At 48.6% G+C, this 23,835-nt stretch overlaps 1 protein-coding gene across 1 annotated transcript; it reads right to left on the minus strand.

Moving 5' to 3' along the window:
* Window positions 1–1,340: 1,340 nt before the first annotated feature.
* LOC144671775 (uncharacterized) lies at window positions 1,341–22,539 on the minus strand. The gene is made up of 11 exons (XM_078533808.1): window positions 22,405–22,539; window positions 17,139–17,200; window positions 15,924–15,985; window positions 14,571–14,633; window positions 11,837–11,899; window positions 10,346–10,408; window positions 8,787–8,849; window positions 7,228–7,290; window positions 5,737–5,799; window positions 4,111–4,172; window positions 1,341–1,440 (listed from the first exon to the last, which is right to left on the minus strand). Exons 3-10 carry the CDS (start codon window positions 15,957–15,959, stop codon window positions 4,155–4,157), a joined length of 432 nt encoding a protein of 143 aa, XP_078389934.1. The 5' UTR covers window positions 15,960–15,985; window positions 17,139–17,200; window positions 22,405–22,539; the 3' UTR covers window positions 1,341–1,440; window positions 4,111–4,154.
* Window positions 22,540–23,835: the final 1,296 nt, after the last annotated feature.

A 23,835-nucleotide genomic window follows, 5' to 3' on the forward strand; every position in this document is an offset into this window, starting at 1 on the left:
GTACAACACAGGGTTAGATACAGAGTAAAGCTCCCGCTGCACTGTCGCTATCAAACACTCCCAGGACAGGAACAACACGGGTTAGATCTAGAGTAAAGCTCCCTCTACACTGTCCCCATCAAACAATCCCAGGACAGGAACAGCACGGGGTTAGGTCTAGAGTAAAGCTCCCTCTAAACTGTCCCCATCAAACACTCCCAGGACAGGTACAGCACGGGGTTAGATATAGAGTAAAGTGCTCCTCTCCGCTGTCCCCATCAAACACTCCCAGGACAGGTACAGCACAGGGTTAGATACAGAGTAAAGCTCCCTTTAAACCGTCTCCATCAGACACTCCCAGGACAGGTACAGCATGGGTTTAAATACAGAGTGAAGCTCCCTCTAAACTGTCCCCATCAAACAATACCAGGGCAGGAACAGCACGGGGTTAGATACAGAGTAAAGCTCCCTCTACGCTGTCCCCATCATACAGTCCCAGGACAGGTACAGCACGAGGTAAGATACAGAGTAAAGCTCCCTCTAAACTGTCCCCATCAAACACTCCCAGGACAGGTACAGCACGGGGTTAGATACAGAGTAAAGCTCCCTCTACACTGTCCCCATCAAACAATCCCAGGGCAGTTACATTACAGGGGTAGATACAGGGTATAGCTCTCTCTACTCTATTTCAGTGCATCCAATTCCCATATTAATACAACAGCCTATCCCATGTAAATGCGAGATGTAATTTCTCAAAACAATGGTCCTGCAGCCTCTGCACGAGATCCACCATTTCTGACAGGCTGTGTGGTGGGACAAGGGCTCCAGGAGATTTTGTCACTGTCCAGCAGCTTTTATTTCTGATTTACAATGAACAGACATCGGCCTCTGTCTCCACCACCACTCCAAGCAGACAGAACTGGGTTTAAACCCAGCTCCTGACAGCTGAGAGCCACTGACAAAGCTACAGAATCCAGTCCCTTCTCTGTAATAGTTTCAATGTGAAGTCAGGCTCTCGATGGTGGACGTTACTCAGAGTCTCCCAATGGATTACAGAATCCACGGGGTTCAAAACGTGAACCGCTTTAAACAGATGATGTCCAACAGCTGGACAAACATTCTCACAAAATCTCTCCGGCCATTTCCCCCACACCGTAACAGTGAGCACTGAGACCCCTCCTCCTCACTCCTAACCATCACCATCCACCAGGGCAAAGTACAGATCTTGTCCCAGTTATACATGGCACAGCAGGGTCACAGGTCAGACACTGACTGCTTCCTAAGCTGGGCTTGTGTGTTACTCTGAGCCACAGTCCTTGGCCATACATGCTCACGGGGCAAGAGCAGGTATGGTGGCGGCGAGCTCTGGGTCAGACTGAACACAAGGTAAGAATCGTACCTGTGACACTGCGATGCTGTCAGGATTAGTGCTCATCAAACGAGTCAGTTTCGGATTCCAATCTGCAACATAATCCGAGAAAATGCTGAGTTACAAAGATGAACAGAATTCAGGTAGGTCAGGTGCAGGGGCCAGAGGAAAAATGATTTCCAATTGTATGGAGCCATTCACTCACGACAGGTACAACACAGGGTTAGATACAGAGTAAAGCTCCCGCTGCACTGTCGCCATCAAACACTCCGAGGACAGGAATAGCACGGGTTAGATCTAGAGTAAAGCTACCTCTACACTGTCACCATCAAACAATCCCAGGGCAGGAACAGCACGGGGTTAGGTCTAGAGTAAAGCTCCCTCTAAACTGTCCCCATCAAACACTCCCAGGACAGGTACAGCACGGGGTTAGATGTAGAGTAAAGCGCTCCTCTCCGCTGTCCCCATCAAACACACCCAGGACAGCTACGGCACGGGGTTAGATACAGAGTAAAGCTCCCTTTAAACTGTCTCCATCAGACACTCCCAGGACAGGTACAGCATGGGTTTAAATACAGAGTGAAGCTCCCTCTAAACTGTGCCCATTAAACAAACCCAGGGCAGGAACAGCATGGGGTTAGATCTAGAGTAAAGCTCCTTCTACACTGTCCCCGTCAAACAATGGCAGGGCAGGAACAGCACAGGGTTAGGTCTAGAGTAAAGCTACCTCTAAACTGTCCCCATCAAACACTCCCAGGACAGGTACAGCACGGGGTTAGATATAGAGTAAAGCTCCCTTTAAACCGTCTCCATCAGACACTCACAGGACAGGTACAGCATGGGTTTAAATACAGAGTGAAGCTCCCTCTAAAATGTCCCCATGAAACAATACCAGGGCAGGAACAGCACGGGGTTAGATACAGAGTAAAGCTCCCTCTACGCTGTCCCCATCATACAGTCCCAGGACAGGTACAGCACGAGGTAAGATACAGAGTAAAGCTCCCTCTAAACTGTCCCCATCAAACACTCCCAGGACAGGTACAGCACGGGGTTAGATACAGAGTAAAGCTCCCTCTAAACTGTCCCCATCAAACAATCCCAGGGCAGGAACAACACGGGGTTAGATACAGAGTAAAGCTCCATCTACACTGTCTCCATCAAACACTCCCAGGACAGGTACAGCACGGGGGTATATATAGAGTAAAGCGCTCCTCTCCGCTGTCCCCATCAAAAACACCCAGGACAGCTACGGCACGGGGTTAGATACAGAGTAAAGCTCCCTCTACACTGTCCCCATCAAACACTCCCAGGACAGGTACAGCACGGGGTTAGATACAGAGTAAAGCGTCCTCTAAACCGTGCCCATTAAACAAACCCAGGGCAGGAACAGCATGGGGTTAGATCTAGAGTAAAGCTCCTTCTACACTGTTCCCGTCAAACAATGGCAGGGCAGGAACAGCACAGGGTTAGGTCTAGAGTAAAGCTACCTCTAAACTGTCCCCATCAAACAATCCCAGGGTAGGAACAGCACAGGGTTAGATAATGAGTAAAGCTCCCTCTACACTGTCCCCATCAAACACTCCCAGGACAGGTACAGCACGGGGTTAGATACAGAGTAAAGCTCCCTCTACACTGTCCCCATCAAACACTCCCAGGACAGGTACAGCACGGGGTTAGATACAGAGTAAAGCTCCCTCTAAACTGTCCCCATCAAACACTCCCAGGACAGGTACAGCACGGGGTTAGATACAGAGTAAAGCTCCCTCTACACTGTCCCCATCAAACAATCCCAGGGCAGGAACAACACGGGGTTAGATACAGAGTAAAGCTCCCTCTACACTGTCTCCATCAAACACTCCCAGGACAGGTACAACACGGGGTTAGATACAGAGTAAAGCTCCCTCTAAACTGTCCCCATCAAACACTCCCAGGACAGGTACAGCATTGGTTTAGATACAGAGTAAAGCTCCCTCTACACTGTCCCCATCAAACAATCCCAGGGCAGTTACATTACAGGGGTAGATACAGGGTATAGCTCTCTCTACTCTATTTCAGTGCATCCAATTCCCATATTAATACAACAGCCTATCCCATGTAAATGCGAGATGTAATTTCTCAAAACAATGGTCCTGCAGCCTCTGCACGAGATCCACCATTTCTGACAGGCTGTGTGGTGGGATAAGGGCTCCAGGAGATTATGTCACTGTCCAGCAGCTTTTATTTCTGATTTACAAAGAACAGACATCGGCCTCTGTCTCCTCTACCACTCCCAGCAGACAGAACTGGGTTTCAACCCAGCTCCTGACAGCTGAGAGCCACTGACAAAGCTACAGAATCCAGTCCCTTCTCTGTAATAGTTTCAATGTGAAGTCAGGCACTCGATGGTGGACGTCACTCAGAGTCTCCCAATGGATTACAGAATCCACGGGGTTCAAAACGTGAACCGCTTTAAACAGATGATGTCCAACAGCTGGACAAACATTCTCACAAAAACTCTCCGGCCATTTCCCCCACAACGTAACAGTGAGCACTGAGACCCCTCCTCCTCACTCCTAACCATCACCATCCACCAGGGCAAAGTACAGATCTTGTCCCAGTTATACATGGCACAGCAGGGTCACAGGTCAGACACTGACTGCTTCCTAAGCTGGGCTTGTGTGTTACTCTGAGCCACAGTCCTTGGCCATACATGCTCATGGGGGAAGAGCAGGTATGGTGGCGGCGAGCTCTGGGTCAGACTGAACACAAGGTAAGAATCGTACCTGTGACAAGGCGATGCTGTCAGGATTAGTGCTCATTACACGAGTCAGTCTCGGATTCCAATCTGCAACATAATCCGAGAAAATGCTGAGTTACAAAGATGAACAGAATTTAGGTAGGTCAGGAGCAGGGGCCAGAGGCAAAATGATTTCCAATTGTATGGAGCCATTCACTCACGACAGGTACAACACAGGGTTAGATGCAGAGTAAAGCTCCCGCTGCACTGTCGCCATCAAACACTCCCAGGACAGGAACAGCACGGGTTAGATATAGAGTAAAGCTCCCTCTACACTGTCCCCATCAAACAATCCCAGGACAGGAACAGCACGGGGTTAGGTCTAGAGTAAAGCTCCCTCTAAACTGTCCCCATCAAACACTCCCAGGACAGGTACAGCATGGGTTTAAATACAGAATGAAGCTCCCTCTAAACTGTCCCCATGAAACAATACCAGGGCAGGAACAGCACGGCGTTAGATAAAGAGTAAAGCTCCCTCTACACTGTCCCCATCAAACAATCCCAGGACAGGAACAGCACGGGGTTAGGTCTAGAGTAAAGCTCCCTCTAAACTGTCCCCATCATACAGTCCCAGGACAGGTACAGCACGAGGTAAGATACAGAGTAAAGCTCCCTCTAAACTGTCCCCATCAAACACTCCCAGGACAGGTACAGCACGGGGTTAGATACAGAGTAAAGCTCCCTCTACACTGTCTCCATCATACAGTCCCAGGACAGGTACAACACGGGGTTAGATACAGAGTAAAGCTCCCTCTAAACTGTCCCCATCAAACACTCCCAGGACAGGTACAGCATTGGTTTAGACACAGAGTAAAGCTCCCTCTACACTGTCCCCATCAAACAATCCCAGGGCAGTTACATTACAGGGGTAGATACAGGGTATAGCTCTCTCTACTCTATTTCAGTGCATCCAATTCCCATATTAATACAACAGCCTATCCCATGTAAATGCGAGATGTAATTTCTCAAAACAATGGTCCTGCAGCCTCTGCACGAGATCCACCATTTCTGACAGGCTGTGTGGTGGGATAAGGGCTCCAGGAGATTATGTCACTGTCCAGCAGCTTTTATTTCTGATTTACAAAGAACAGACATCGGCCTCTGTCTCCTCTACCACTCCCAGCAGACAGAACTGGGTTTCAACCCAGCTCCTGACAGCTGAGAGCCACTGACAAAGCAACAGAATCCAGTCCCTTTTCTGTAATAGTTTCAATGTGAAGTCAGGCTCTCGATGGTGGACGTCACGCAGAGTCTCCCAATGGATTACAGAATCCACGGGGTTCAAAACGTGAACCGCTTTAAACAGATGATGTCCAACAGCTGGACAAACATTCTCACAAAAACTCTCCGGCCATTTCCCCCACAACGTAACAGTGAGCACTGAGACCCCTCCTCCTCACTCCTAACCATCACCATCCACCAGGGCAAAGTACAGATCTTGTCCCAGTTATACATGGCACAGCAGGGTCACAGGTCAGACACTGACTGCTTCCTAAGCTGAGCTTGTGTGTTACTCTGAGCCACAGTCCTTGGCCATACATGCTCATGGGGCAAGAGCAGGTACGGTGGCGGCGAGCTCTGGGTCAGACTGAACACAAGGTAAGAATCGTACCTGTGACACTGCGATGCTGTCAGGATTAGTGCTCATTACACGAGTCAGTTTTTCGATTCCAATCTGCAACATAATCCGAGAAAATGCTGAGTTACAAAGATGAACAGAATTCAGGTAGGTCAGGAGCAGAGGCCAGAGGCAAAATGATTTCCAATTGTATGGAGCCATTCACTCACGACAGGTACAACACAGGGTTAGATACAGAGTAAAGCTCCCTCTACACTGTCCCCATCAAACACTCCCAGGACAGGAACAGCACGGGGTTAGGTCTATTGTAAAGCTCCCTCTAAACTGTCCCCATCAAACACTCCCAGGACAGGTACAGCACGGGGTTAGATATAGAGTAAAGCGCTCCTCTCCGCTGTCCCCATCAAACACTCCCAGGACAGGTACAGCACGGGGTTAGATACAGAGTAAAGCTCCCTTTAAACCGTCTCCATCAGACACTCCCAGGACAGGCACAGCATGGGTTTAAATACAGAGTGAAGCTCCCTCTAAACTGTCCCCATCAAACAATACCAGGGCAGGAACAGCACGGGGTTAGATACAGAGTAAAGCTCCCTCTACGCTGTCCCCATCATACAGTCCCAGGACAGGTACAGCATGAGGTAAGATACAGAGTAAAGCTCCCTCTAAACTGTCCCCATCAAACACTCCCAGGACAGGTACAGCACGGGGTTAGATACAGAGTAAAGCTCCCTCTACACTGTCCCCATCAAACAATCCCAGGGCAGTTACATTACAGGGGTAGATACAGGGTATAGCTCTCTCTACTCTATTTCAGTGCATCCAATTCCCATATTAATACAACAGCCTATCCCATGTAAATGCGAGATGTAATTTCTCAAAACAATGGTCCTGCAGCCTCTGCACGAGATCCACCATTTCTGACAGGCTGTGTGGTGGGACAAGGGCTCCAGGAGATTTTGTCACTGTCCAGCAGCTTTTATTTCTGATTTACAATGAACAGACATCGGCCTCTGTCTCCTCCACCACTCCCAGCAGACAGAACTGGGTTTAAACCCAGCTCCTGACAGCTGAGAGCCACTGACAAAGCTACAGAATCCAGTCCCTTCTCTGCAATAGTTTCAATGTGAAGTCAGGCTCTCGATGGTGGACGTTACTCAGAGTCTCCCAATGGATTACAGAATCCACGGGGTTCAAAACGTGAACCGCTTTAAACAGATGATGTCCAACAGCTGGACAAACATTCTCACAAAAACTCTCCGGCCATTTCCCCCACACCGTAACAGTGAGCACTGAGACCCCTCCTCCTCACTCCTAACCATCACCATCCACCAGGGCAAAGTACAGATCTTGTCCCAGTTATACATGGCACAGCAGGGTCACAGGTCAGATACTGACTGCTTCCTAAGCTGGGCCTGTGTGTTACTCTGAGCCACAGTCCTTGGCCATACATGCTCATGGGGCAAGAGCAGGTACGGTGGCGGCGAGCTCTGGGTCAGACTGAACACAAGGTAAGAATCGTACCTGTGACACTGCGATGCTGTCAGGATTAGTTCTCATTACACGAGTCAGTTTTTCGATTCCAATCTGCAACATAATCCGAGAAAATGCTGAGTTACAAAGATGAACAGAATTCAGGTAGGTCAGGAGCAGGGGCCAGAGGCAAAATGATTTCCAATTGTATGGAGCCATTCACTCACGACAGGTACAACACAGGGTTAGATACAGAGTAAAGCTCCCGCTGCACTGTCGCTATCAAACACTCCCAGGACAGGAACAACACGGGTTAGATCTAGAGTAAAGCTCCCTCTACACTGTCCCCATCAAACAATCCCAGGACAGGAACAGCACGGGGTTAGGTCTAGAGTAAAGCTCCCTCTAAACTGTCCCCATCAAACACTCCCAGGACAGGTACAGCACGGGGTTAGATATAGAGTAAAGTGCTCCTCTCCGCTGTCCCCATCAAACACTCCCAGGACAGGTACAGCACGGGGTTAGATACAGAGTAAAGCTCCCTTTAAACTGTCTCCATCAGACACTCCCAGGACAGGTACAGCAAGGGTTTAAATACAGAGTGAAGCTCCCTCTAAACTGTCCCCATCAAACAATCCCAGGGCAGGAACAACACGGGGTTAGATACAGAGTAAAGCTCCCTCTACACTGTCTCCATCAAACACTCCCAGGACAGGTACAACACGGGGTTCCATACAGAGTAAAGCTCCCTCTAAACTGTCCCCATCAAACACTCCCAGGACAGGTACAGCATGGGTTTAGATACAGAGTAAAGCTCCCTCTACACTGTCCCCATCAAACAATCCCAGGGCAGTTACATTACAGGGGTAGATACAGGGTATAGCTCTCTCTACTCTATTTCAGTGCATCCAATTCCCATATTAATACAACAGCCTATCCCATGTAAATGCGAGATGTAATTTCTCAAAACAATGGTCCTGCAGCCTCTGCACGAGATCCACCATTTCTGACAGGCTGTGTGGTGGGATAAGGGCTCCAGGAGATTATGTCACTGTCCAGCAGCTTTTATTTCTGATTTACAAAGAACAGACATCGGCCTCTGTCTCCTCCACCACTCCCAGCAGACAGAATTGGGTTTCAACCCAGCTCCTGACAGCTGAGAGCCACTGACAAAGCAACAGAATCCAGTCCCTTCTCTGTAATAGTTTCAATGTGAAGTCAGGCTCTCGATGGTGGACGTTACTCAGAGTCTCCCAATGGATTACAGAATCCACGGGGTTCAAAACGTGAACCGCTTTAAACAGATGATGTCCAACAGCTGGACAAACATTCTCACAAAAACTCTCCGGCCATTTCCCCCACACCGTAACAGTGAGCACTGAGACCCCTCCTCCTCACTCCTAACCATCACCATCCACCAGGGCAAAGTACAGATCTTGTCCCAGTTATACATGGCACAGCAGGGTCACAGGTCAGACACTGACTGCTTCCTAAACTGGGCTTGTGTGTTACTCTGAGCCACAGTCCATGGCCATACATGCTCATGGGGCAAGAGCAGGCACAGTGGCGGCGAGCTCTGGGTCAGACTGAACACAAGGTAAGAATCGTACCTGTGACACTGCAATGCTGTCAGGATTAGTGCTCATTACACGAGTCAGTTTTTCGATTCCAATCTGCAACATAATCCGAGAAAATGCTGAGTTACAAAGATGAACAGAATTCAGGTAGGTCAGGAGCAGAGGCCAGAGGCAAAATGATTTCCAATTGTATGGAGCCATTCACTCACGACAGGTACAACACAGGGTTAGATACAGAGTAAAGCTCCCTCTACACTGTCCCCATCAAACACTCCCAGGACAGGAACAGCACGGGTTAGATCTAGAGTAAAGCTCCCTCTACACTGTCCCCATCAAACAATCCCAGGACAGGAACAGCACGGGGTTAGGTCTAGAGTAAAGCTCCCTCTAAACTGTCCCCATCAAACACTCCCAGGACAGGTACAGCACGGGGATAGATATAGAGTAAAGCGCTCCTCTCCGCTGTCCCCATCAAACACTCCCAGGACAGGTACAGCACGGGGTTAGATACAGAGTAAAGCTCCCTCTAAACTGTCCCCATCATACAGTCCCAGGACAGGTACAGCACGAGGTAAGATACAGAGTAAAGCTCCCTCTAAACTGTCCACATCAAACACTCCCAGGACAGGTACAGCACGGGGTTAGATACAGAGTAAAGCTCCCTCTACACTGTCTCCATCAAACACTCCCAGGACAGGTACAACACGGGGTTAGATACAGAGAAAAGCTCCCTCTAAACTGTCCCCATCAAACACTCCCAGGACAGGTACAGCATTGGTTTAGATACAGAGTAAAGCTCCCTCTACACTGTCCCCATCAAACAATCCCAGGGCAGTTACATTACAGGGGTAGATACAGGGTATAGCTCTCTCTACTCTATTTCAGTGCATCCAATTCCCATATTAATACAACAGCCTATCCCATGTAAATGCGAGATGTAATTTCTCAAAACAATGGTCCTGCAGCCTCTGCACGAGATCCACCATTTCTGACAGGCTGTGTGGTGGGATAAGGGCTCCAGGAGATTATGTCACTGTCCAGCAGCTTTTATTTCTGATTTACAAAGAACAGACATCGGCCTCTGTCTCCTCTACCACTCCCAGCAGACAGAACTGGGTTTCAACCCAGCTCCTGACAGCTGAGAGCCACTGACAAAGCAACAGAATCCAGTCCCTTCTCTGTAATAGTTTCAATGTGAAGTCAGGCTCTCGATGGTGGACGTTACTCAGAGTCTCCCAATGGATTACAGAATCCACGGGGTTCAAAACGTGAACCGCTTTAAACAGATGATGTCCAACAGCTGGACAAACATTCTCACAAAAACTCTCCGGCCATTTCCCCCACAACGTAACAGTGAGCACTGAGACCCCTCCTCCTCACTCCTAACCATCACCATCCACCAGGGCAAAGTACAGATCTTGTCCCAGTTATACATGGCACAGCAGGGTCACAGGTCAGACACTGACTGCTTCCTAAGCTGGGCTTGTGTGTTACTCTGAGCCACAGTCCATGGCCATACATGCTCATGGGGCAAGAGCAGGTACGGTGGCGGCGAGCTCTGGGTCAGACTGAACACAAGGTAAGAATCGTACCTGTGACACTGCGATGCTGTCAGGATTAGTGCTCATTAAACGAGTCAGTTTTTCGATTCCAATCTGCAACATAATCCGAGAAAATGCTGAGTTACAAAGATGAACAGAATTCAGGTAGGTCAGGAGCAGAGGCCAGAGGCAAAATGATTTCCACTTGTATGGAGCCATTCACTCACGACAGGTACAACACAGGGTTAGATACAGAGTAAAGCTCCCTCTACACTGTCCCCATCAAACACTCCCAGGACAGGAACAGCACGGGGTTAGGTCTATTGTAAAGCTCCCTCTAAACTGTCCCCATCAAACACTCCCAGGACAGGTACAGCACGGGGTTAGATATAGAGTAAAGCGCTGCTCTCCGCTGTCCCCATCAAACACTCCCAGGACAGGTACAGCACGGGGTTAGATACAGAGTAAAGCTCCCTTTAAACCGTCTCCATCAGACACTCCCAGGACAGGTACAGCATGGGTTTAAATACAGAGTGAAGCTCCCTCTAAACTGTCCCCATCAAACAATACCAGGGCAGGAACAGCACGGGGTTAGATACAGAGTAAAGCTCCCTCTACGCTGTCCCCATCATACAGTCCCAGGACAGGTACAGCACGAGGTAAGATACAGAGTAAAGCTCCCTCTAAACTGTCCCCATCAAACACTCCCAGGACAGGTACAGCACGGGGTTAGATACAGAGTAAAGCTCGCTCTACACTGTCCCCATCAAACAATCCCAGGGCAGTTACATTACAGGGGTAGATACAGGGTATAGCTCTCTCTACTCTATTTCAGTGCATCCAATTCCCATATTAATACAACAGCCTATCCCATGTAAATGCGAGATGTAATTTCTCAAAACAATGGTCCTGCAGCCTCTGCACGAGATCCACCATTTCTGACAGGCTGTGTGGTGGGACAAGGGCTCCAGGAGATTATGTCACTGTCCAGCAGCTTTTATTTCTGATTTACAATGAACAGACATCGGCCTCTGTCTCCTCCACCACTCCCAGCAGACAGAACTGGGTTTAAACCCAGCTCCTGACAGCTGAGAGCCACTGACAAAGCTACAGAATCCAGTCCCTTCTCTGTAATAGTTTCAATGTGAAGTCAGGCTCTCGATGGTGGACGTTACTCAGAGTCTCCCAATGGATTACAGAATCCACGGGGTTCAAAACGTGAACCGCTTTAAACAGATGATGTCCAACAGCTGGACAAACATTCTCACAAAAACTCTCCGGCCATTTCCCCCACACCGTAACAGTGAGCACTGAGACCCCTCCTCCTCACTCCTAACCATCACCATCCACCAGGGCAAAGTACAGATCTTGTCCCAGTTATACATGGCACAGCAGGGTCACAGGTCAGATACTGACTGCTTCCTAAGCTGGGCCTGTGTGTTACTCTGAGCCACAGTCCTTGGCCATACATGCTCATGGGGCAAGAGCAGGTACGGTGGCGGCGAGCTCTGGGTCAGACTGAACACAAGGTAAGAATCGTACCTGTGACACTGCGATGCTGTCAGGATTAGTTCTCATTACACGAGGCAGTTTTTCGATTCCAATCTGCAACATAATCCGAGAAAATGCTGAGTTACAAAGATGAACAGAATTCAGGTAGGTCAGGAGCAGGGGCCAGAGGCAAAATGATTTCCAATTGTATGGAGCCATTCACTCACGACAGGTACAACACAGGGTTAGATACAGAGTAAAGCTCCCGCTGCACTGTCGCTATCAAACACTCCCAGGACAGGAACAACACGGGTTAGATCTAGAGTAAAGCTCCCTCTACACTGTCCCCATCAAACAATCCCAGGACAGGAACAGCACGGGGTTAGGTCTAGAGTAAAGCTCCCTCTAAACTGTCCCCATCAAACACTCCCAGGACAGGTACAGCACGGGGTTAGATATAGAGTAAAGTGCTCCTCTCCGCTGTCCCCATCAAACACTCCCAGGACAGGTACAGCACAGGGTTAGATACAGAGTAAAGCTCCCTTTAAACCGTCTCCATCAGACACTCCCAGGACAGGTACAGCATGGGTTTAAATACAGAGTGAAGCTCCCTCTAAACTGTCCCCATCAAACAATACCAGGGCAGGAACAGCACGGGGTTAGATACAGAGTAAAGCTCCCTCTACGCTGTCCCCATCATACAGTCCCAGGACAGGTACAGCACGAGGTAAGATACAGAGTAAAGCTCCCTCTAAACTGTCCCCATCAAACACTCCCAGGACAGGTACAGCACGGGGTTAGATATAGAGTAAAGTGCTCCTCTCCGCTGTCCCCATCAAACAATCCCAGGGCAGGAACAACAGGGGGTTAGATACAGAGTAAAGCTCCCTCTACACTGTCCCCATCAAACACTCCCAGGACAGGTACAGCACGGGGTTAGATACAGAGTAAAGCTCCCTCTAAACTGTCCCCATCAAACACTCCCAGGACAGGTACAGCACGGGGTTAGATACAGAGTAAAGCTCCCTCTACACTGTCCCCATCAAACAATCACAGGGCAGGAACAACACGGGGTTAGATACAGAGTAAAGCTCCCTCTACACTGTCTCCATCAAACACTCCCAGGACAGGTACAACACGGGGTTAGATACAGAGTAAAGCTCCCTCTAAACTGTCCCCATCAAACAGTCCCAGGACAGGTACAGCACGGGGTTAGATATAGAGTAAAGTGCTCCTCTCCGCTGTCCCCATCAAACAATCCCAGGGCAGGAACAACACGGGGTTAGATACAGAGTAAAGCTCCCTCTACACTGTCTCCATCAAACACTCCCAGGACAGGTACAGCACGGGGTTAGATACAGAGTAAAGCTCCCTCTAAACTGTCCCCATCATACAGTCCCAGGGCAGGTAAAGCACGAGGTAAGATACAGAGTAAAGCTCCCTCTAAACAGTCCCCATCAAACACTCCCAGGACAGGTACAGCATGGGTTTAAATACAGAGTGAAGCTCCCTCTAAACTGTGCCCATTAAACAAACCCAGGGCAGGAACAGCATGGGGTTAGATCTAGAGTAAAGCTCCTTCTACACTGTCGCCGTCAAACAATGGCAGGGCAGGAACAGCACAGGGTTAGGTCTAGAGTAAAGCTACCTCTAAACTGTCCCCATCAAACAATCCCAGGGTAGGAACAGCACAGGGTTAGATAATGAGTAAAGCTCCCTCTACACTGTCCCCATCAAAAACTCCAAGGACCGGTACAGCATGGGGTTAGATACAGAGTAAAGCTCCCTCTAAACTGTCTCCATCAAACACTCCCAGGACAGGTACAGCACGGGGTTAGATACAGAGTAAAGCTCCCTCTACACTGTCTCCATCAAACACTCCCAGGACAGGTACAACACGGGGTTAGATACAGAGTAAAGCTCCCTCTAAACTGTCCCCATCAAACACTCCCAGGACAGGTACAGCATGGGTTTAGATACAGAGTAAAGCTCCCTCTACACTGTCCCCATCAAACAATCCCAGGGCAGTTACATTACAGGGGTAGATACAGGGTATAGCTCTCTCTACTCTATTTCAGTGCATCCAATTCCCATATTAATACAACAGCCTATCCCATGTAAATGCGAGATGTAATTTCTCAAAACAATGGTCCTGCAGCCTCTGCATGAGATCCACCATTTCTGACAGGCTGTGTGGTGGGATAAGGGCTCCAGGAGATTATGTCACTGTCCAGCAGCTTTTATTTCTGATTTACAATGAACAGACATCGGCCTCTGTCTCCTCCACCACTCCCAGCAGACAGAACTGGTTTTAAACCCAGCTCCTGACAGCTGAGAGCCACTGACAAAGCTACAGAATCCAGTCCCTTCTCTGTAATAGTTTCAATGTGAAGTCAGGCTATCGATGGTGGACGTTACTCAGAGTCTCCCAATGGATTACAGAATCCACGGGGTTCAAAACGTGAACCGCTTTAAACAGATGATGTCCAACAGCTGGACAAACATTCTCACAAAAACTCTCCGGCCATTTCCCCCACACCGTAACAGTGAGCACTGAGACCCCTCCTCCTCACTCCTAACCATCACCATCCACCAGGGCAAAGTACAGATCTTGTCCCAGTTATACATGGCACAGCAGGGTCACAGGTCAGACACTGACTGCTTCCTTAGCTGGGCTTGTGTGTTACTCTGAGCCACAGTCCTTGGCCATACATGCTCATGGGGCAAGAGCAGGTACGGTGGTGGCGAGCTCTGGGTCAGACTGAACACAAGGTAAGAATCGTACCTGTGACACTGCGATGCTGTCAGGATTAGAGCTCATTACACGAGTCAGTTTTTCGATTCCAATCTGCAACATAATCCGAGAAAATGCTGAGTTACAAAGATGAACAGAATTCAGGAAGGTCAGGAGCAGGGGACAGAGGCAAAATGATTTCCAATTGTATGGAGCCATTCACTCACGACAGGTACAACACAGGGTTAGATACAGAGTAAAGCTCCCGCTGCACTGTCGCCATCAAACACTCCCAGGACAGGAACAGCACGGGTTAGATCTAGAGTAAAGCTCCCTCTACACTGTCCCCATCAAACAATCCCAGGACAGGAACAGCATGGGGTTAGGTCTAGAGTAAAGCTCCCTCTAAACTGTCCCCATCAAACACTCCCAGGACAGGTACAGCACGGGGTTAGATATAGAGTAAAGCGCTCCTCTCCGCTGTCCCCATCAAACACTCCCAGGACAGGTACAGCACAGAGGTTAGATACATAGTAAAGCTCCCTCTAAACTGTCTCCATCAAACACTCCCAGGACAGGTACAGCATTGGTTTAGATACAGAGTAAAGCTCCCTCTACACTGTCCCCATCAAACAATCCCAGGGCAGTTACATTACAGGGGTAGATACAGGGTATAGCTCTCTCTACTCTATTTCAGTGCATCCAATTCCCATATTAATACAACAGCCTATCCCATGTAAATGCGAGATGTAATTTCTCAAAACAATGGTCCTGCAGCCTCTGCATGAGATCCACCATTTCTGACAGGCTGTGTGGTGGGATAAGGGCTCCAGGAGATTATGTCACTGTCCAGCAGCATTTATTTCTGATTTACAAAGAACAGACATCGGCCTCTGTCTCCTCTACCACTCCCAGCAGACAGAACTGGGTTTCAACCCAGCTCCTGACAGCTGAGAGCCACTGACAAAGCAACAGAATCCAGTCCCTTCTCTGTAATAGTTTCAATGTGAAGTCAGGCTCTCGATGGTGGACGTCACTCGGAGTCTCCCAATGGATTACAGAATCCACGGGGTTCAAAACGTGAACCGCTTTAAACAGATGATGTCCAACAGCTGGACAAACATTCTCACAAAAACTCTCCGGCCATTTCCCCCACACCGTAACAGTGAGCACTGAGACCCCTCCTCCTCACTCCTAACCATCACCATCCACCAGGGCAAAGTACAGATCTTGTCCCAGTTATACATGGCACAGCAGGGTCACAGGTCAGACACTGACTGCTTCCTAAGCTGGGCTTGTGTGTTACTCTGAGCCACAGTCCTGGACCATACATGCTCATGGGGCAAGAGCAGGTACGGTGGCGACGAGCTCTGGGTCAGGCTGAACACAAGGTAAGAATCGTACCTGTGACACGGTGATGCTGTCAGGATTAGTGCTCATTACACGAGTCAGTTTCGGATTCCAATCTGCAACATAATCCGAGAAAATGCTGAGTTACAAAGATGAACAGAATTCAGGGAGGTCAGGTGCAGGGGCCAGAGACAAAATGACTTGCAATTGGATGGAGCCATTCACTCACGACAGGTACAACACAGGGTTATATACAGAGTAAAGCTCCCTCTGCACTGTCGCCATCAAACACTCCCAGGACAGGTACAGCACGGGGTTATATATAGAGTAAAGCGCTCCTCTCCGCTGTCCCCATCAAACACTCCCAGGACAGGTACAGCACAGAGGTTAGATACATAGTAAAGCTCCCTCTAAACTGTCTCCATCAAACACTCCCAGGACAGGTACAGCATTGGTTTAGATACAGAGTAAAGCTCCCTCTACACTGTCCCCATCAAACAATCCCAGGGCAGTTACATTACAGGGGTAGATACAGGGTATAGCTCTCTCTACTCTATTTCAGTGCATCCAATTCCCATATTAATACAACAGCCTATCCCATGTAAATGCGAGATGTAATTTCTCAAAACAATGGTCCTGCAGCCTCTGCATGAGATCCACCATTTCTGACAGGCTGTGTGGTGGGATAAGGGCTCCAGGAGATTATGTCACTGTCCAGCAGCTTTTATTTCTGATTTACAAAGAACAGACATCGGCCTCTGTCTCCTCCACCACTCCCAGCAGACAGAACTGGGTTTCAACCCAGCTCCTGACAGCTGAGAGCCACTGACAAAGCAACAGAATCCAGTCCCTTCTCTGTAATAGTTTCAATGTGAAGTCAGGCTCTCGATGGTGGACGTCACTCGGAGTCTCCCAATGGATTACAGAATCCACGGGGTTCAAAACGTGAACCGCTTTAAACAGATGATGTCCAACAGCTGGACAAACATTCTCACAAAAACTCTCCGGCCATTTCCCCCACACCGTAACAGTGAGCACTGAGACCCCTCCTCCTCACTCCTAACCATCACCATCCACCAGGGCAAAGTACAGATCTTGTCCCAGTTATACATGGCACAGCAGGGTCACAGGTCAGACACTGACTGCTTCCTAAGCTGGGCTTGTGTGTTACTCTGAGCCACAGTCCTGGACCATACATGCTCATGGGGCAAGAGCAGGTACGGTGGCGACGAGCTCTGGGTCAGGCTGAACACAAGGTAAGAATCGTACCTGTGACACGGTGATGCTGTCAGGATTAGTGCTCATTACACGAGTCAGTTTCGGATTCCAATCTGCAACATAATCCGAGAAAATGCTGAGTTACAAAGATGAACAGAGTTCAGGGAGGTCAGGTGCAGGGGCCAGAGACAAAATGACTTGCAATTGGATGGAGCCATTCACTCACGACAGGTACAACACAGGGTTATATACAGAGTAAAGCTCCCTCTGCACTGTCGCCATCAAACACTCCCAGGACAGGTACAGCATGGGGTTGGATACAGAGTAAAGCTCTCTCTACACTGTCCCCATGAAACACTCCCAGGACAGGTACAGCACGGGGTTAGATAAAGAGTAAAGCTCTCTCTACACTGTCCCCATCAAACACTCCCAGGACAGGTACAGTACGGGGTTACATACAGAGTAAAGCTCCCTCTACACTGTCCCCATCAAACACTCCCAGGACAGGTACAGTACGGGGTTAGATACAGAGTAAAGCCCCCTCTACACTGTCCTCATCAAACACTCCCAGGACAGGTACAGTACGGGGTTAGATAAAGAGTAAAGCTGCTCTACACTGTCTCCATCAAACACTCCCAGTACAGGTACAGCACGGGGTTAGATACAGAGTAAAGCTCCCTCTACACTGTCCCCATCAAACACTCCCAGGACAGGTACTGCACCGGGTTAGACACAGAGTAAAGCTCCCTCTGCACGTTCCCCATTAAACACTCCCAGGGCAGGTACAGCACAGGGTTAGATACAGAGTAAAGCTCCCTCTACACTGTCCCCATCAAACGCTCCCAGGACAGGAATTTAAGTCAGTCAGATAAAATGGTGGTTATGAGGTGCAGGGCTGATTGGGGAGAGAGGCAGAGAGGATGGTGCTTTCTATGCAGGCACAGTGTCATCTTGAAACCGATCTTGTACTACTCACCCACCTTTGTCCTGCAGCGCTGCTAAAATTCTCTGTTCAGATAATAATCCAATTCCCTTTAAAAAGCCTCGATTGACCCTGTCTCCCCCACACTCTCAGACAGTGTATTCCAGATCCTAACCACTCGATTGACCCTGTCTCCATCACACTCCCAGACAGTGCATTCCAGACCCTAACCACTCGCTGTGTGAAAAAGTTTCCCATGTCTCCATTGCTTCTTTCGCCATTAGTTTAAACCTGTGCCCTCTGGTTCTCGATCCTTCCACTAATGTGAAGTTTCTCCCGACCTACTCTCTCCAGATCCCTCATGATTTTCAACACCTCTGTCAAATCTCCTCTCAACCTTCTCTCCTTCTCTTCTCCAAGGGCAGCCTTGGCTTCTCAATCTATCGACATAACTGAATTCACCTCATCCCAAATGTAAAACTTCCAAAATAGCTGACAACATGAAACTTGGTGGGAATGTGAGCGGTGAGGAGGATGTTAAGAGGTTTCAAGGTGATTTAGGCAAATTGAGTGAGTGGGCAAATTCATGGCAGATGTAGTATAATGTGGATAAGTGTGAAATAAGGATAAGGAAAAACATAATGACAGTATTATTTAAATAGTGATAGATTGGGAAATGTTCTTGTACAAATGGACCTGGATGTCCTTGTACACCAATCACTGAAAGCTAGCATGCAGGTCCAGCAAGCAGTTAAGGCAGCAAATAGTATGTTGGCCTTCATTGTGAGAGGAGTTGAGTACAGGAGCAAGGATGTCTTACTGCAGTTGTACAGGGCCTTGCTGAGACCACACCTGACGTATTGTAAGCAGTTTTTGTCTCCTTACCTAAGAAAGGATATACTTGCCATAGAGGGAGTGAAGCAAAGGTTCACCAGACTGATTCCTGGGATGGCAGGATTGTCGTATGAGGAGAGATTGGGCCGACTAGGTCTGTATTCACTGGAGTTTAGAAGAATGAGAGGGGATCTCATTGGAACGTATAAAATCCTGACACGGATGGGCAGATTGGATGCAGGGATGATGTTTCCTCTGGCTACGGGGTGTAGAACAAGGGATCACAGTCTCAGGATATGGGGTCGACCATTTAGGACTGAGATGAGGAGAAATTTCTTCAATCAGAGGGTGGTGAACCTGTGGAATTCTCTACCACAGAGGCTGTGGAGGCCAAGTCACTGAATATATTTAAGAAGGAAAAAGATAGATTTCTGGACTCTAAAGGCACCAAGGGGCATAGGGAGAGAATGGGAGTATGGTGTTGAGATAGAGGATCAGCCATGATCATATTGAATGGCAGGGCAGGCTCAAAGGGGCTGAATGGCCTCCTACTGCTCCTATTTTCTACGTTAGTCTCATGAATCATTTCTGTACTGTAAAGCCATCACATCCTTCCTAACGTTTGGTGCCCAAGACACACCAGTTCAGACTCAACCAGTGTTTTATAAAGTCTCATCATAACCTCCTTGCTCCTCTATTGATAACGCCCAGAATACTGAATGCCTTATTAAATGCACTCTCCACTTGTCCTGTCCCCTTCAATGATTTGTGCATCTATACACCCAGGTCCCTCTGCTCCAGCACCCCCTTTAGAATTGTACAATTAATTTTATATTGTCTCTCTGCATTTTTCTGACCAAAATAAATCACCTCACACTTCACTGCATCAGATTTCATCTGCCAACTGTCCGCCCACTCCACCTACTTGTGTCGTATTCAAGATCTACACTGTCCTCACAAGTTTACAATGCTTCCAAACTGTCATCTGTAAATTTTGAAATTATTCCCTTGTACACCAAGGTCAAGGTCATTAATATATATAATCAGGAAGAGCAAGGGTCCCAACACTGACCCCTGGGGAACTCCACCACAAACCTTCCTCCAGCCCAAAAAATACCCATTAACCACTGCTCTCCATTTCCTGTCACTCAGCCAATTCTGTATCCATTTTGCTACTTTGATTCCAGAGTCTTCAACTTTGCTGACAAGCCTGTTAGTGGCACTTTATCTAACACATTTTGGAATTCCATGTACACCACATCAACAACATTCCCCTCATCAACCCTCTATTATCGCAAACTTAGGCAAACATGTTCTGCCCTTAAGAAATCCATGCTGACTTTCTTATTCAAGAGACAAGGGCAAAGCTGGCTAGGCTGGCATTTATTGCCCCTCCCTAACTTCAATTGAGGTGGTGGTGTTCAACTGCCTTCTTGAACCACTGCAGTCCATGTGGTGTAATTAATCCATATTTGCCCAAGTGACATAATTTTGTCCAAATCAGTGTTTCTAGAAGATTCCCCAGCACTGAAGTTAAACTGACGGCCTGTAGTTGCTGGGCTTATCTTTGGGCCCTTTTTTTTGGTCCAGGGTGCAATCCTCCAGTCCTCTGGCACCACCCGTTTCTAAGATTGGAAGATTTATGACCAATGCCTCGGCAACTTGCACCCCGACTTCCCTCAATATTCCCTTCAGTCCTGGTGACTTATCCCAATTACAGCCAGTCTTTCCTCTTAATCAAGTTTTAACCCATCCACTATCTCAATTGGCTCCTCTTTCACAACATTGGCATCATCTTTTTTCTTGGTATAGACAACCTAGCCCTAACCTCAGCCACGCCCTCTCTCCCACCAATCTGCCCTTCTACGAGCAGAAAGGTCAATAACCAGAGATTTCAATTAATTACTGGAAGGATAAGAGGGGAGTTGGGGGGAATATTTTTCTCCAGAGGGTGGTGGGCACTTTGGAACATACTGCCTGAAAGGGTAGCAGAGGCAGAATCCCTGATCAAAACTCGCCCTACCCATCTCCCGCGCCTCTGCCCTCACACCTTCCTCTCCCTCCCAGAACCATGATAGGATCCCCCTTGTCCTCACTTTTCACCCCACCGGCCTCTGCTTTCAAAGGATCATCCTCCGCCAACTCTAGGATGATGCCACCACCAAACACATCTTCCCTTCACCCACACCGCCCCCCCTCACGCCTGTCGGCATTCCGTAGGAACCATTCCCTCCGGGACACTCTCCATCACACCTTCAGTCTGTTCGCAAGCATGACCCAGACCTCCCTGTCGCTTGCCGTTTCAACACACCGCCCTGCTCTCATGTCCGTCCTTGGTCTGCTGCAATGTTCCAGTGAAGCTCAACGCAAACTGGAGGAACAGCACCTCATCTTCCGACGAGGCACTTTACAGCCTTCCGGACGGACTGAATACTGAGTTCAACAACTTCAGATCATGTCCCCACCTCTTTTTCCAGTATTTATTTTTAAATTTTTATATACACATTTTTTACCCCCATCTATTTCTATTATTTTTCAAATTTATTCCCATTCACAGTTTTATCCCCATCTTTTAGCCTATTTCGATCTTTCACACCGTCCCCTCCCCCCACTAGGGCCATCCGTCGCTCAATCTTACTCTTAATGTCACCATTAGCACCTCCTTTAGCCAGTATCGCCACCATTAACACCCCTTCCCACCTTTTGTTTGTGACATCTTTTGCCACCTCTCCTTTGCCTCCACCTATCACTGGCCCCTCTTCACCCGTCCCACCCCCTAAAACAGTTTATATTTCACCACATTCCTCCTCCTCTTTGGTTCTGAAGAGGAGTCGCACGGGCTTGAAACGTTAACCCCGTCTTGCCACAGACCTGCTGAGTGTTTCCGGCAATTTTTGTTCCTCGGGATTTCGGACTGGGAGACTCTTTCGAGTTATCAACAGTCACAGATTGCAACTCTTTCGAGTACAATCACAGTTCTTGGTTTTCCGGGAGTGGGGCATGAACCCACAACCCTCTGATTCAAAGGCGAGGGTGCTATGAACTGAGCCACAGCTGACATCTCGATTTCGGGCTGGGAGGTGGGACTAAATTGGTTCACTCGTAGACGGCTAGTACAGAAAGGATGGGCCGAGTGACCCCCGTCCTGTGCCATGAATTTTAACCTTCCCTTCCAGAATCCTATTCGTTTCAACCTGTTTTACCGTTTCACATCAGAATAACCCCCACTTGGGGGGGGAAGAGGATCATTTGTTGGTTATGTCTAAAATAATGATGATGATTTGAGTGGACAAATTAGTGATCTCAGGTTCAGAGACAGAAAACGTGCAAACACAACAAGACATGCATTGGATAAAAAGTACATCATCTTAATCAGGTGACCAGCTCAGAGATGCAGCCAGTATGAATTCAGATCCAAACCTTTTTTTTTAAACTGGTTCTTCTGCCATCCATCCTCCTGCGCAAACCCCCTCCCTGAACAGGGGAGAGAAAGCACACATCAGTTAAGCTAAAGGTTTTTAAAGACAGGTATTTTTCGGCCACATCTTGGTGTAGCCTTACGGAATAGAGTCGTGGCAGCCGTCTCCGACTCTCTGCTGCCTGGCCTGAGACTCTGGGATGGAGGATGCCGATGGATTCAGAAGGGCAGTCAAGACACTCACACAAACACACATCCGCCATCTTAGCGCCGCCGAGAGAGAGAGAGAGAGAGAGAGAGAGAGAGAAAGGCTGAAAGGGGTGTGGCTTAAAGAATGCGCGCGCAGTTTCCGGAGGCGGTCGACCCTCTGGTAGAGACTTCGGGAATTTCCGGAAACGGTCGACCTCACCACGGAGGGACTTCGGGAATTTCCGGAGGGACTTCGGGAATTTCCGGAAGCCCAAAGACTTGTAAAGGCCTCACTGCCGCCATCTTGGTCATGCAGAATCACCAGAATTGATGTTTATTTGCAGTTTCTCGGATTAAGACTGTATGGAAGCTGCAGTCTCCGAGTGAATAAGCTCATTTTGCAAGAGGACCTGTTGCTGGTCTAAGAACACAGTAAATGGCCCTTGAGTCCACTCCGCTATTCAATACCATCATGACTGATCTTCGGCTTCAACTCAAGTTACCCCCCAAGTCACTCACCATCCTGACTTGGAAATATATCACCGTTCCTTCATTGTCGCTGGGTCAAAACCCTGGAACTCCCTCCCTAACAGCACAGTGGGTGTCCCTACACCACATGGACTGCAGCGGCTCAAGAAGGCAGCTCACCCCCACCTTCTCAAGGGGCAACTAGGGATGCGCAATAAATGCCGGCCCAGCCAGCGAAGCCCACGTCCTAAATGATCGGCCCTTTATCCTGAGACTGCCCCCGTGCTCTCGAATCCCCAGCCGGGGAGGGGAACAATCTCTCAGCGTCCACCCTGTCAAACCCCTTCAGAATCCCCTTCCCCCCCAATCCCACCCCACCCCCCACTAGGGCCATCTGCCACTAGCTTGTCCTGCTTGCTACCCTTAATGTCCCCCATTAGCACATCCTTTAGATAATATCACCACCGTTAACACCCCTTTGTCCTTTTGTCTATGACATCTTTGGCAGTCTCTTCTTGGCCTCCACCTATCACTGGCCCTCTATCGCGCTCTACCTGTCTCTCCCACCCCACTCTACCAGCGTATATTTCATCTCATTTCTATATTTTTTTAGTTCTGATGAAGGGTCATATGGACTCAAAGCGTCAACTGTATCCCTCTCCGCAGATGTTGTCAGACCTGCTGAGTTTTTCTAGGTATTTTTGTTTTTGTCCCTTCAGAATCCTGTAGGTTTCAATGAGATCATCACTCATTCTTCTAAACTCCAGAGAATATCAACACAATATATTCAGTCTCTCATTGTAGAACAACCTTCTTCTCCCAGGGAACAATCTAGTGAACCTTCGCTGTATGGCCTCCAATGCAAGTATATCCTTCCTTAGATATGGAGACCAAAACTGCACATAGTGCTCCAGGCA

The sequence above is a fragment of the Cetorhinus maximus genome, chromosome 34 (genome assembly GCF_964194155.1).
Source record: "Cetorhinus maximus chromosome 34, sCetMax3.hap1.1, whole genome shotgun sequence".
In the NCBI taxonomy this organism is placed as follows: domain Eukaryota; kingdom Metazoa; phylum Chordata; class Chondrichthyes; order Lamniformes; family Cetorhinidae; genus Cetorhinus; species Cetorhinus maximus.

Coding starts and splice junctions, on each gene's coding strand:
- LOC144671775 (XM_078533808.1), bottom strand. CDS start 15,959: ATGAGCACTAATCCTGACAGCATCACCGTGTCACAG. Junction 11,900..14,570: donor ACAGCATCGCAGTGTCACAG/GTACGATTCTTA, acceptor ATTATGTTGCAG/ATTGGAATCGAAAAACTGCC. Junction 10,409..11,836: donor ACAGCATCGCAGTGTCACAG/GTACGATTCTTA, acceptor ATTATGTTGCAG/ATTGGAATCGAAAAACTGAC.